Here is a 14,921-nt window from a genome sequence, read left to right as displayed (position 1 = left end):
AGCAGCTGGGATAGATACAGGAGTTGAACCCATCAAGGCAAGCAGAGTGAGCTTAGGAAAACATGTTGCTTTGGCCTTTTTCTGTTTATATCTTAATGCTCCCCCCAGGTCCTGCAGCATTAAAATCTTGGTTTAGATTGTAAAACAAACAGAAGGAAACCAAGAGAACGGGTCTTTAAAGAGCTGAGATGGAGGGAAGGATGGAGATAAACAGAAAAATCAATGTTATCAGCAACCCACAAACCAATTTTCAAATGCATGTGTTGAGTAGGGCAAGCAGTCTGAGTCCTGTAGCAGCACAAATCATTACCTACAGAAAAAGAGGAGGAAGAAAAGGGCAGGGAAGCAATATCCAAGGATTTGAGTAACGTACAGGCACTTTAACTAACTACCTGAAAGTTAGTGATACCATATGACTGCATGACTTCTAAAAATAAAAAGGTAAACAGTAAAGTAGTGACCTGATTCTTTCTGTTTTTTTAAAATATAAATGTTGAACTAAAACATAATTTCTGCACTGTGCTGTCATTACTCTGCAATACCTGTGAGTTGCTGCTCTGTGTGTGAGTGTTGCCAACATGAGTCCCATCCCTTGGATCCATCCTGGTGGTTCTAAGACTTTTCAAGGTAACTTTGTTGGGAATGTTTCTTTTGTCCTCTAGCAGCGTTTCAGTCCAGTATCAAACAAGGCTTTATTAAACCATGTCTGTTAAATGTTGGAGCCTTTGTTTCTCCTGCCATGGTCAAACACCTTTCCCTGCCCTCCCTGGGATGACTGCAGTGGAAGAGCCTCCAAGGGAAAGTGATGGGAAGGAGGGAGAGCATGAGAAAGAGGGAAGAGAAGTGGCTGAAGGGACAATTCCTGTGGGTGCTCGCCCTCCAAACCTGCTGTGCTGGCTGTGACCTGCAATAACTCCGAGCTGTTTGTTGGTGTTTCAAAGCTCCCACGTGCCAGCCAGGCTTTGGGCAGGTCGCCTCTGCTGGTGTCACCCCGTGCACTTGTGCCTGACCTTGCTGGACTGCTGTTAATCAAGTTTGTCCAGCTTCCCATGGGAGAAAAATCTGTGTATTTTTTGTGGTGTGCAAGATCTGTACTTCCTGCTTTTCCTGGAGCAGCATCCTTGGTGTGTGTTGGGTGATGTGGTTGGCAGTTCTGCATTCCCATGTCAGGTACCTTCAAACAACAGCAGAGGTAACCCCAGGGTGTTGTGAGGGTGGTGAGGCCCTGGCACAGGTTGCCCAGAGAAGCTGTGGCTGCCCCATCCCTGGAAGTGTCCAAGGCCAGGTTGGACGGGGCTTGGAGCAACCTGGGCTAGTGGAAGGTGTCCCTGCCCAGGGCAGGGAGTTGGAACTGGATGATCTTTAAGGTCCTTCCCACCCTTAACATTCTGTGATTCTGGTACCTGTTGTTGTTTCACCAGTACTGGTTTATTTCCTGCTGAGCAGCTTTTCAAAAAGTTCTCTACTAAGAAGGCACCGTGCACTTTCCCTGACAGCTCTTGGTCAGTACTGGAGAAATATTCTCAGTAATTCATCATATTTGTGCCACCATGAAAGAAAACCACTCTTTTCTTTGTGCTTGGAAATAAAGTAGTAGAAGGAACAGGAATTATGTGTGGTTTGTAGCCTTGTAACTGCTGAGAAGTGCAGTTAAATAGATGTATGTGTGTGTATACTTAGGTTTTTCCATCTCAGACCTTGCTAAGAACAGACTTACACAGGTGGATGTTTGCACACCGGGGTGTTGAGTGATCCCACCATAGCTGCATGTTCTGCAAATAATCCATTCCTGACTGACTGCTTCCAGACAGGGTTGCCTTGGATTTAATCTCTATGAAAACAACATTTTCTTTATTTTTGTGGAGACCCACAGTGACTCCAGTAACTCAGTCATCATTTGAAAGTGTTGCAGCTACTGCTGATCATCCAGACTTTGTATTCATGAATCAGCTTCACTAGTCAGTACCAGGGCTGTTGAATGTGAATGATCATTGAATGTTCACAGCAATATTGTTCTCTGTATTACCACTTCTTACCGTTTAGGGTTTTTCTTATGTCCTGCACAACTGCCTGTGCTAAAACCAGAGTTTCCTTATCACAGTAGACCTGTGCTTCTTGTCTCTAAGACCAAAAGAGTTCATCGATCTGTTTTACATCACTTCTTCAGCCAGGGAGATGACAAGTGTTGAAAGCCAACATGAAAGAGAGTGAATTATTAGAAGGATCAAAGGAATTTTTACTTCCTGACCCCGAAGTTTGTGCTGTTTTTTGAGGAATGCTGCTCTCAGTGTGCACTGTGAAGTTGCCCTGTGCTCTGGGAGCTACAGAGGCGCCTGGTGAGGGCACAGCCAGTCGTTCTGCTGCTGTGGGGTTGAGGCTGAGTGCTGCCAAAAATGTTGGCAGGCATGTGCTCATATATTTTATGGCACAGCTATGTCTCCACTGGAGGTTTCTGTCAGCAGTTGTCTTGGTAAGACATTCCTATCTCCACACTTCAGGCTGACGTAGCAAAAGTGACAGAAATCTGTAGTGAAGATCTGATGTGAGGGCATCAGCCACAGAGCGAGGTGGGTTTGGGCAGCTGTGAGAGCAGAGTCACTAATCTGTTTTGCCTCTTTTGAGGCACAGTCAAAGTGTACTGCTTTTTTGAATCCTGCTTTTCAGGAGCACATTTTGCAGCAGTTTAGCTGCTGTTGGCCCGTTACTTTTTGAGCCAGATCATGTCCATTGTGCCAGCTTCTTTTCAGATCCTAAGAAATCATTCTGTTCTTGGGAAGTATATTGGCCTGCAAACCAAACTTACCTTTCTAAAGCCTGTGAGCTGCTTGAGTAAGTCTTTGAACACTAAACAGTTTGTAGGTCCCCAAGAGAGAAGGAACCTATAATGCCTCTGTTGTCTGGGTTGGATGTAAGTTCTGTTTCCCAATCATTTACTGAATAAAAGCACTGAGTAAAGTTATGTATTGCTGTGTGTGTACAAACCTAACTGTTTGCATGTTCTGTACTTGTTGCCAACAGCTGACAAGAAATATTCCAGCATTCTTGGCTCCTTGGAGATTTTCCCAGTGTGCCTTTAGATCCTCCAAATCAGAACTCAAGCCGAATCTTTCCAGTGATGGAGTTGTCTGTGCTCCACTTCACACGTTCACTGAAGAGGAGACAATGCTGAAGAACATGGGTAGCTTTTATCTGTGCAGTTACAATTCAGAAATGTTTAACTAGAAGGGAAATTTTAGCTTAAAATCTTATTATTTATTTCTAGTTAAATGTTGTGGGAGACTGTGCTTTACACATGTTTCTTTTGGGGAGGGTCAGGGAACATGTGCATAACCTGTCAGAAGTACCACATTCCTGTTATATTGATCCCAAAAGAGACTGTTGGAATACTTACACATTTTCTTTCTTCTCCTCATTGCAGTGACAAAATTTGCTCAGGAACGAGTGGCACCTTTCGTGCAAAAAATGGATGAGAACTCGAAAATGGAGGACTCCATAATACAGGGATTGTTTGAACAAGGGGTCTGCACACTTTTACTGAATCTTTTATCCAGAAAGTAGCATGATTTTGTGAATCTCTAGCTGTGCCCTTTTCAGATTTTTAGATTTAAAGACCGAAGGATATAATTCAAATGAAGCAAGGAGTCATTAAAATTTTAGTTTTATCAACAGCAAGACAACTTTAATTTCTTTTTTACTGCATTATCACTCTCCATGTTATAATATTTTTTGCACCTCTCCCTCCCCCACATCACATTATTATATATCTTTTAGTTCCTTGTCATCCCTTCCTTGCTTTTTTTTTTTAATTGGATAAGCATTTAATTGAATGCTGGAAATGCCATGACTGATAACTGTTGCTGGAAAAGAGTCCTCTATGCCCTACTGGGCAACCAACCATGAGGACTTTTGTTGCAGATATCCTGGTGTTCATTCCTGGATTAAGTTTTATCCTTTCCTGCTGTCAGACCTAAAGCTGATCCTTAAGTTGTTTTCCAGCCTAAACAATTCTGTGAAGAACTGTCAGTTTGTTAAGGGTATTGAAGGAAAACTAGTTTTAGGGAAGGATCTGCAAATGTTTACATTCTGTGGGTTTTATTTTAATCTCTTAAGTATCAGCTTGGACTGAAAAGTTGTTGACAGGAACTAACAGATTGATGTATTTGCACCTTTTCCATTTCAGCTGATGAGTATTGAGCTTGGGGAAGAATATGGAGGAACTGGAGCTTCATTTTTTTCAACCATATTGGCAGTAGAAGAATTGGCCAAAGTTGATCCAGCTGTGTCTCTTTTATGTGAACTCCAAAACACACTAACAAATAAATTGTTTACCACATATGGAACAGAAGAACAAAAGAGAACTTACCTGCCCAGAGTGGCTAAAGACACAGTGAGTCGAAGTCTTACTTTACTTAAGTATTAAAATTATATTATAGTTTAGTAATGTTAGTGGGGTTTTTTTTTTCACTGACTAATGTGTGACTGCAGCTCTGGAAAATATGTATGAACTTTGAAACACTGGTTAGAGCTGAGATCTGTGGTGATATAGATACATCCTGTCATCAGTAGCTGAGAGGTAAAAGTGGAAGAGCACTTATTAGTTTCATTAAAGTTTAATTTACTGTGGAAAAGAACTGTAAAGCAGTCGACTTTGAGAAATGTGTAATTACATAGTGTTTCTATTCTTAATCTCCATATCTGAAACTCAGTTACTTTCATGCAATAGGTTAAAATGTTTGAATTTAGGAGACTTGTGCTTGTTTATAAGCATTTCCATTGCAGAATTTGTTACCTGTAAAAACTGCAATTCTTTTTTTTTCCTTCTCTTGACAGATAGGCAGTTTCTGTCTTTCAGAGGCTGGGTCTGGCAGTGATGCCTTTTCTCTGAAGACTCGGGCTGAGAAGAAAGGAGACTACTATGTTATCAATGGCTCCAAGATGTGGATTAGCTTAGCAGAAGATGCAGGAGTTTTCTTTGTGATGGCAAATGCAGATCCATCCTCAGTGAGTTGCATCTCAGTGACAGCTGAAGTATATGAAACTATGGATTTCGTATTAATAATCTGTGCACCTTTTCCTAGCTGGCAGCAAACCTTTAAAAATATTTCCCAACAAAAATCGAGGGCTTGCTGAGCAATTTAATAAGTTCCTTCAGCCAGGGAAAATAAAAATGCCAGAATCATAACTGCTGAGGTGAAGAGCACAGCCTGCATTGGTGATGTTCTGAGTGACAGAAGGACACACAGTCTAAGTCTTTCCAGCCCTTCTGAGGGGAACTAAATTGGCACAATTGGTTAGAGCATGGTACTGATAACACCAAGGTTACTGGTTTGATCCCACATGGGTCACTCACTTAAGATATTGGACTTGATGATCCTTGGGGGTCCCTTCCAGCTCTGAACATTCTGTGACTTAAATTACAAGTTGCTGTTGCTAAAAGGCAAAATACAGCTTAAGCTGCGTGCACTGGAAAACTAAAAAGTGTCCTATAGTAAAGTATGTTCAAGTAAAACATTACCTAGCTGAATATGCCTGTGTCAAGTTCTGTTCCCAGTTTGGATATGGGAAGTAAATTGAGAAAAGTCAACTGCAGACTTCAAAATCTTCTATACCAATATGGTAATTATCAAACACAAAGCTAGATTGTTCAAAACTTTTATTTTTTTAAACTCCTTCCACTGTCTCTATCTTAAAATTATAACTTGAAGATATTTATTTTTAGAATTAAAATTTCCTGATTTGACTTAAAAAAGAAGAGGGGGTTTTCTTTCATGGAACATCATGTTAAACCGTAATTACCACCAGACAACGGTACCAGTGCTTTAGTAATACAGTATTAAGCAAGTGTAAAATTTCAGTATGGGAATGAGATATTTGGACTACTGTTTGGTGATATGAATGTAAAAAGCAGCCCTTGATTATTTTTTAATTCCCCCCAGGGATACAGGGGAATTACGTGCTTCATAGTAGATCGTGACACAGAGGGACTTCACGTGGGGAAGAAGGAGGACAAGCTGGGAATCAGAGCATCTTCTACCTGCCCAGTGACTTTTGACAACGTGAAGGTATTGTAAGTTCAGCTGTTGAAGCATAATTTGTGTTTGATTGGAACTTGACCACAGATAAGGAAAGAAAGTTAACTAAATTCCCTGGTTTTTATGCCTTAGATTTGGCATATTTTAAGTTTTCCCTCCCAGTTCTCGAGGGGGTTCGAGTCTCTAAAATCTTGATGCAGTTTTTCTCAGTCATCAGGTTATAACCACAGGAATCAGGGAATGTTCTAATCAGATATTCTGGGGATCAAATGTCTGGTTTATGTTTTATGCCTTCGCTTCAGAGGAACATTAAATAAAACATGTGCACTGATTCATCTGTGAACCCTACGAGCAGTTGTAGAACAGAACTGGAATAATGGAGTGGTTTTATTCTTCAGGTTCCTGAGACCAACATCCTGGGACAGGTTGGACAAGGCTATAAGTATGCCATTGGAATGCTCAATACTGGCAGGATAGGGATTGCTGCACAGGTGGGTCATTTGCTTTATTACTGAATGCAGCCAGTTTGGATTGAAATTTATGAAATATTTAAAGCTATTAAGAATAAACGATTTAGAAAAGGCTTTATTAAAAGCTCAGCTGCCACTAGATGTCACTGTTCCTGTAGCTAAATTCCAGTAAAAGTGGGAACAACTGTCAGAGGGAAAATTCTCCTTTGGTGACATAAGCAATGGATTTAGAAAACATTAAATGGCAATTAGCTTGTCTGTGGTCGTTAACTTATTGCTACTGAATTATGTCAACATTCGTATCTTCCATTAAGAAAATTTATTTTACACAGAAAACTAGCTTTGGAAAATAGAACACCCTGAAATGTATAATATTAATGCTTCCAGCTGTGATTGTATGGGATTGGCAAATGTGACCTTATGCTGACTGATGTTTTCCCAACAACTTATTTTTAAAATAAACATGATTTTCTATAGCAGAACTGTTCCAGTTCATTGTTGTGTTTGAAAATTGCACCATGTGGCATCTTAGGGGAAAGTATTTACTGACCTTGAAGTAATTTCAAAATGTTGTATTTCTCTGTAAAGTCAGTTTTGATCTCAGATTGCTGCTGATCCCAGTGGAAATCAGGTTCAGCAATATAATAAAATAATTTGTGATAAGTTTTTATATTTTTAACTTACTTTAGCAAGCAATCTTTTCTTTGCTTCTACTTTGTTATGCATTATGTCTGTGCTACCAAACTCCTTTATCTTTTGCCCTAGTTTGCAGACAGACCAGAAGTAATCATCCTCATGAAATTTAGACTTTCCACGTGGCTGATAATTGGACTCACTTTTCCATCATTTCTAAAGATTACCTGTGATTAAACTTTGTCTGATTTGGCATTTAAAAAGGGCTGTGGGCCCCATTGTTCCCAGAGATATAAATAATATAGAGGCTCTGGCAGTAAAATACATGGTCTGGATTATACTCTTAATTACTCCAAGTTACACCTTAATTAAAAGTTAAGGTCAGGTAGTTGTTATATCTTAGGTACTACTTTCTTGGCACCTTCAAATTGAGAGAAATGTACTTGTCAAGAGCAGCAGCTCTAAAGCCCTGTAATATTGAGTTTATTTTTGCAGCAGTAATAATTTTAAAAGATAATGAAGATCTTAAAAAATGTAATTGTCTCTTTGAAAACAGTTTCAGGTAGTTTTAGTGCAAGGCAGCTGCACATATTGTTACAGGTGGTGAAGTTGATGTCCTTGGCTCTTCTGTATGAGTTTATGTATAACAAATCTGGTAATGGGGCTGATTAGCAGCAGACTGCAACATTTTCTTGGGTTATTTTCCTATCATGTCTTTTTTTCTAAAAACTTAAATGAATAAAGTATAGATGACCTAGTCAATCATCAGCTTAATATGTGGGTCTGCCCAAAAATACCCATGGACATCATTAAAGGTAGTTTGACTGAGCTGCTTGATGTGACAGCTGACTGCTTTTGTCCTTGTGGAAAGACAAAATTGGTCTAAATTCTTCTACAGTTGTTCTGCAGCGTTAGAAAATACTGGAAGAAATGTTAACTCTCCTTCCACTCCACTAATTTTCTAACTTCTGAAGGAAATTGCTAATTCTGGTAGTCTAGTGGCCTCTAGAAAATGAGAAATTATTCTGATTATGAAAATAGCTTTGACTAATCATTCAAATTATTTTTCCTTTAATAGTGTAATGTAGATCTATAGATCTTTAGTTTACAGTAATTTTCCCATGTAATTACGAATTTTCCCAGGAACACTTAGTTTTGTTCAAAAATCAGTGTTTTTCACAAATACCTATGGCAAGAAATGGAATAGCATGAAATAGGCTTGTTCCTCAAACTTTTTTTTTTATCTCAACTCACCTCAGTGTTTCTAATAACTGTAAAATTCTGGCTCTTGAGATTCTGTGTAGAAACTTTATTGTACTTTAGATTTGTGTAGGTAGGAAGAAAACTGAACTTTTCTCCTGAATATTAAGCTGCCTGACCAGAAGATCAACTGCTATCTCCAATAGGTGCATTCAATTAACCAGTTTTTACTGACCATATTCTTTATTATTTCTTGCAGATGTTAGGACTGGCACAGGGCTGTTTTGACCATACAGTTCCATATACAAAAGAGAGAGTCCAGTTTGGGAAAAGCGTCTTCGATTTCCAGGTACTTGTTAATGAAAATATGGGAAGTGCTCTCCAAGAAAGAAATGGTTACCACAGTAGTCAGTAAAATGAGGAATATGAAATAACATAAAAATAATTTAAAACTTAAAAACATTATTGACATGACTCCTTTTGCTTGATAACTTATTGGCAGTTTTGAAAATATTGAAAATTATTTGAAAATAGTGCACACGGAACTCCCTTCTCTTCTGATTTTAATATCACAGTCTGTTGAATATGTTCCAGTTTTTATACCCTTTCATGAGGTGCAGGGGAAGGCCTTTTTCTGGAGCCACTAGAAATTATAAAAAGATGAGGAAAACTGATTGAACTATTAGATTTCCTGTGTTATACGAAGACATTTAGTTTTCATTATAATATCTGTATCTTACAACGAAAGAGACTCTTTGTTGCAGAAATGATGTATAGTTTAATAAGGAAGATACATAATTGTAATTACTACAGTAATTTTCTCGTTAAAAGAAACCTACATCTCAGCTGAAGAGAAGGAACATTAGCACTACTCATAATTTATGCAAATTTTAGGAAGCACTCACAGATACCTAGGAAATGATTGGAACTGCGTCTTTTGAATGGGAAATGGAATTTATAATTGCCAAATCATTTTGGTATTTTGACCTGCATATATATTTCTGCAAATCTGAGGGAACCGTGTTAATGTCCTAATAAGATGAAAGATTTCATTGTGTTTTAGACTACTAAATGTTCGTTTTCAGTCATCATAATGTTTGGGTCTTCTTAAATAAACCCATTCTTCTGTAATACCTGCAGTTAGATGTGAGCTCCATCACCTTTTTCCTTCCCTTTGAATCTGTTCCTCAGTCGTGTCCTCTATACCTTTATACTGCTCCTAACCCTTGCCTGGTGCCTCTAGGACATGGCAAGAAGTTGTCACCTTCCTAGTGCTCCACTTTATTCAAGAGGTGCTAGTTTGCAAGTCTTCCTGGGTTAAGCTCACCAGGGAACCAGGTTTGTTACTGTGTGAATGTCCTCAATAAACAGCTGCAGAATAAAAACCCAGCTCTGGCCTCCCCGTGTCTCTGCAGTGCCGAGGAGGGCCTTAAGGTTTGGCTAAAATTCTCCCTGATACTCAGGGGTGCAGATAGGTAAGCAGCAGGTAGTTCTTTGCTGCTGTCCAGCCAGTCAGGCAAGAAGTACCCCAGGCCTCCTGAATCCAAGGAAAGGGAGGGAGAAAACAGGAATGCAGTTCCTAAAAGCACATCGATGACCTGGAGGTTTTCAGTGTCTATAGATGCAAAGGAACACGGAGCTACTGGAATCCACCTGGATTTGGTAGATTTATTTTAGGGTGTGAAGGGAATGGTTGTTGGTGGGGACTCCAGCGGGGCTGTGGGTGCTGTGTGAGCTGTGTGGTGCCGGTTGCAGGGGATGCAGCACCAGATCGCCCAGGTGGCCACGCAGCTGGAGGCGGCGCGGCTGCTCACCTACAACGCGGCGCGGCTCGCCGAGACCGGCCGGCCCGTCGTCAAGGAGGCCAGCATGGCCAAGTACTACGCTGCTGAGGTAACCCAGCCTCTCCATCCTCTGGGGTCATGGCACTGCTGCTTAGAAGTGCCTTCTGCTGCAAACGTGTAACCCTGTAATTCATCTTTTGCCGTGAAATCTGTGGATGTACTTTCGTCTTGTCCGCCCCCATCCCTGGGAGCGTCCAAGGTCGGGTGAGACGGGGCTCGGAGCAACCTGGGCTAGTGGAAGGTGTCCCTGCCCATGGAAGGGGACTGGAACTAGGTAATCTTTAAGGTCCCTTCCAACCCAAACTGTTCTGTAGTTCTGTGATTCTCAGTCCGGGTACAGAATGTAAAGTAAGTCACCCTCATGCCTCTAAACAAATTTTTTAAAACGAAGCAACGACATTAAAAGAGGAAGGTGAATTAATATTTTCACTTCATCTACAGGGATTTAATTTTCTCAGAATTCTCTTTTTGTGGCGTGAGAAATGACACTGTGAGACTTCATTTGTGATCATTTCAGCTCTGCTGGTCACAGCTATGACTCTTAAAATGATTCAAAACCGGGTGACTTCTGCCTCTTTGCAACTGCTGTCTTGCATACCACTGTTAGCCTTTTCCACAGTGCAGCATAGGAACTATTGCTCTAACATTTAGTGAATTCTTGATGTGCTTTGATTTGGAAAAATGTCTTTTTTATTCTAAAATGGCTTGCTGAAGATGAATATGAAAATATCAACCCTTCCTCTTCCCGCCTGTTCTAGTTACTGCCTTATTCCCTAGTTTGTTTTGCCTTTAAATAGCTACAAAGAATACAATTTACTGCCACTGTCAGGAAATTGAATCCTGTAACTCTGAAACTATTTTCATAGGTTGCAACACTGACAACTAGTAAATGTATTGAATGGATGGGAGGTGTTGGATTCACAAAAAATTACCCAATAGAAAAGTATTATCGTGACTGCAAGATCGGTGAGTGATACTTTCTTAACAAGTATTTCTTGTGGCACTAGTGGTTTTAAAGAGGATAAATGACTGGCTTTTTTTTTCAAGGTGTTTTTTTCCCTAAGACTGCATGAATATGGGTTCAAAGGCTCAGATACAAGAATGTAAAACTTCAGGTGTAAATACCCGTGTATGTAAGGCCAGTTAAAATGTTTAATTACATACCAATAAAATAGACACAAACATTGTGTCCCATTCTATTCAGAAAATTCCAGTTCAAAAAAATTTAAAATACCCACTTTGGCTTTAAGATCTGAATGTATGTGGAATTCTATTTTCAAGATTCCTTGTTTACTGGAATAGTCTTTGGACCCAATACTGACATTTTTAACAATATTACCCTTTGGCTTTTTTTGTGATAGCATTTGGAACTGCTTAATTTTTGTTGGCTATTTAGGAATTACTTTTCAAGGAAATGTCTTATCATTATGTTGTGCCAGCCAGAAGAGTGCTTTACTTGTTGCAGATAATAAAACATGAACATTTATATTTTATAATATTATATATATATAAAATTATGATTCTGTGCTAGTTCTTGCTCAGTAAAGCTTCACTTTATAATTGAAAATGTTCTAACTGGACTGTTAGAATGATATTTTGGTCTCTTCATATATTCACTGTGGTTTCTTAGTCTGATAATTTATTTTCTTCTGATTTCAGGTACAATATATGAAGGAACCTCAAATATCCAGTTGAGCACCATTGCAAAAATATTAGCACAGGAGTACTGAAACCATAAGGACTACCTTGACTGTCAAAGGAAATTATTTCCCTGAACACTCATTGTGAATTACCCATTTATTTGTAAATACAAAAAGCATTAATGACATCATAAATAAGAATACATCATCACAGATGAAATCATAGGGAAAACCATGAATTCCCCATTTCAGGACAGTGAGTAATTCACGTGAAATCCTGAGTTCCACGTTCAGATCCAAAGTGTGGGTTATAAGTATTTTTTTTTCTGCCTGAGAGACTTCCAAGATAATTCCTTGGATTTAGTTACCTTAGGTTATGGGAGCAGTGCATCTCCACTTGGGGATTTCAAAGTGAAAACAAAGGAAGCCAAATCCTTGGCATAACTGGTGGGAGAGGTTCTGTTAAGCCCCCTGGGAGGAAGGGCTCTACAGGAGAGAGAGGAGCAGTGGTTTCCTCTCTCCCAGCTGTGGAGCTGCTGTAATTGAAGTAATTTTTACAGCAGCCCTTAGTGTGTTCTTAAGGATATCTTTGTAATTAAGCCCTTCCAGCCCCAATTTGTACTCCTGAAAGGTGGATAATATCCACCTCCCTTCCCAGCCTTCTCAGCTGTTAAGGGTTTTAATCTAAGAGGCTATTTATAGTTCTCCTTTCATAAAAGGTTGAGTTGAAATCTTTCTGAAATGGGGTTAAAAAAGCTCTAGTAGTTCTGCAAAAAGACAGAGATATAAGCTGGGTAATAGGAGTGCTGTGATACTACCTCACAGTGGCATGTTCAATGCATTTTACAAGCATTAATCCTCAGATCCTTCCTGGGAGTTAGGGAGGCACTGTTAATTTGCAGCTTGGAAAACTTGCTCCTAAAGTTAGTGGCTCTCCAGCATAATTTTTCCCTTTTTCAAAGACATAAAGGGGCAGGGGGAGGGGAAGTATTTGGTTTTTTTATCCCTCTCTGTTTACTTTAAAATTAGACATTTTATTTACTGCAGAAACCTCTTCAGTGCTGGAGAGCTAATTAACTAATAATCAAGAGACAGGAAGCTTAATATATGAAAAATCATCCTAATTGCTGTAATTGGCAATCTGTTTCAAGTGTTTTGGGGAGGGAAGGGTTGGTTTTCTGGTTTTGGCTGACTTAGAAGAATCTCATTTTTAAAGCTGCTGCTCACTGATGATTCACTTTGAGTGGAGCTTAGAATGTTACAGGCTGAGACTCCCAAAGGATTTTTCTGGCAAAACTGGGGCAAATGACACTTAACAAGTAGGATTTGTAAAACAGGCAGATTGCAGTGCCTTACACAAAGAAACCAGCAAGGATGAAAAGCACCATTAAAAAGTTTTCTGACTTTCTGTCAGCTTCAAAGGGAACCAACTACTTTAGTGAATTAATCCCCTCATATGCACACTCTGCCTGTCGATAGGTAAGGAATTACTGTGGTCATTGTCCTTATGCCAATAAAAAAGCCCCTCTCAAAGCAGTTTGATCAACAGCTTTGAGATTTTCAAAAATACAGGAGTAGGAGGGTAGACTAGATGGTTTCTGAAGTTTTCTTCTAGCATCGTTATTATTACTACTGTTATTATTATTTTATTTGTTATTATCATAATGATTGATGCATTTCAGGTGGTTTGCAGGCTTTCTTTCATAGCCCAGGAGACAACCTGAACATCCTCATCAGCTACTCAACAGTTCATTTCAGAAAAGCAAGGTCAAGCCTTTTGACTAATGTTACAGCTGTAAATATTTCACATCTCTCGGTCATGTATGATGTATTTTGTACACAGTTTTGAAAGAAATGTATGTCTTGTATTTGATATTTATCTACAAAATTCTGTGGAGGAATACGTGCACAAATCTATTTTAACCTCTGAGTTTCTTTCATCATTGTTGTAAAAGGACATGTGGAGAGCATTGACTGTTCTGGTCACTGATTCTGGGAAGAGTTAGAGAACCACAGAGTGGTTTTGGCTGGAAGGGACCTTAAATCCCATCCAGTCCCAACCCCTGCCATGGGCAGGGGCACCTTCCACTAGACCAGGTTGCTCCAAGCCCTGTCCAACCTGGCATTATTTCATCCCCTTAACTCTAAACACAGATGTTGGTTTAGCAATGAGAAGTGCTGTGCTTTGTCCAGGGGCTGCTAAGAGCTGCCTGTGCTCCCCAGCCCCTGTTTGGTTCGGGGCAGGCTTTTATGGATGGTCATAAACTGCATTTCTACATTCAGCACTGTGGGCACAAGCTGCAGAGCTGGCATTGGGAATGCTGTGAGGCTTTCTGTGCTAATGACAGGGCTCAAAGCTGCTTTATGTCCTCAATATGTATTTATGTTAGTGAATTTTCCCTTTTTATGTCCTCAGTCAGCCCAGCTGATCCAGTCTGTTGTCCTGGAACAGCATCTTCAGTATGAAACGTCACATATGAGCTTCCCTGGTTAGAAGAAAAGACCTGTATTGAGGATGTATTAAGAAGTGCCTGAATTTTATTTTTTACTTGATACAATACTAATCTTGTGTATTGGGTCATGGTTCTCTAATAATCTGTCATTTAAAATTTTTACCAGATCTTGCAGGTTTTTCACCAGGGGAGAGTGACTGTATCATCTGTCAGGTTTTTCTAGTTCTGTTCTGCTTGGTAATCAAGGTCTGAGGCAGATTTCTGCAGAAGGGTTTAATCACTACTTGGGAGATACTCAAATACAACATTTTATATCATGTTTTCTATGCTGTTGTTCTTTCTTCCATATTTTCTTTTCCCCACGTAAAGATTCTGTAGAAAAGGCTAATGTGAAACACAGAGTAATTGTTCATTGGGAGCCTTTTGCTGTGTAAAGACTTTTCTAATTAACATGTTATTGCATTTCCACCTGAAAATCTTTTGGTGAGAGACACATTTCAAGCTCTTCCTACCAAGTCTGAAACCCAGACTACTTTGAAAGCAGCTGTCTGACTTCCCTGGGCTTGTATTGGATACACAAAAGCTGAAGAAATGTTTTTCCTCAGCCCCAGAATGTATTCAGTGAACCAACGTGACAGATCTCCTGTGA

General features: G+C 39.6%; 1 protein-coding gene across 3 annotated transcripts; it reads left to right on the top strand.

Moving 5' to 3' along the window:
• The first annotated feature begins 553 nt into the window (after nt 1–553).
• ACADSB (acyl-CoA dehydrogenase short/branched chain) lies at nt 554–14,589 on the top strand. Of its 3 annotated transcripts, XM_018078478.1 has the most exons (11): nt 554–627; nt 3,019–3,178; nt 3,419–3,519; nt 4,181–4,387; nt 4,831–5,001; nt 5,937–6,062; nt 6,431–6,523; nt 8,595–8,684; nt 10,091–10,228; nt 11,046–11,145; nt 11,839–14,589. In XM_018078478.1, the coding sequence occupies exons 2-11, from the start codon at nt 3,163–3,165 to the stop codon at nt 11,907–11,909; spliced, it is 1,113 nt and encodes a 370-aa protein (XP_017933967.1). In that variant the 5' UTR covers nt 554–627; nt 3,019–3,162; the 3' UTR covers nt 11,910–14,589. The 3 variants fall into 3 exon arrangements, with proteins under 3 accessions (XP_017933967.1, XP_017933966.1, XP_017933969.1); XM_018078477.1 differs by lacking the exon at nt 554–627 and having other exon boundaries at nt 2,995–3,178; XM_018078480.1 differs by lacking the exons at nt 554–627; nt 10,091–10,228.
• Nucleotides 14,590–14,921: the final 332 nt, after the last annotated feature.

Source organism: Manacus vitellinus, unplaced genomic scaffold, assembly GCF_001715985.3.
Source record: "Manacus vitellinus isolate BGI_N305 unplaced genomic scaffold, ASM171598v3 scaffold_40_pilon, whole genome shotgun sequence".
Classification (NCBI taxonomy): domain Eukaryota; kingdom Metazoa; phylum Chordata; class Aves; order Passeriformes; family Pipridae; genus Manacus; species Manacus vitellinus.
Note: the sequence above shows the minus strand (reverse complement) of the source record. Positions and strands in the feature narration are given on the sequence as shown.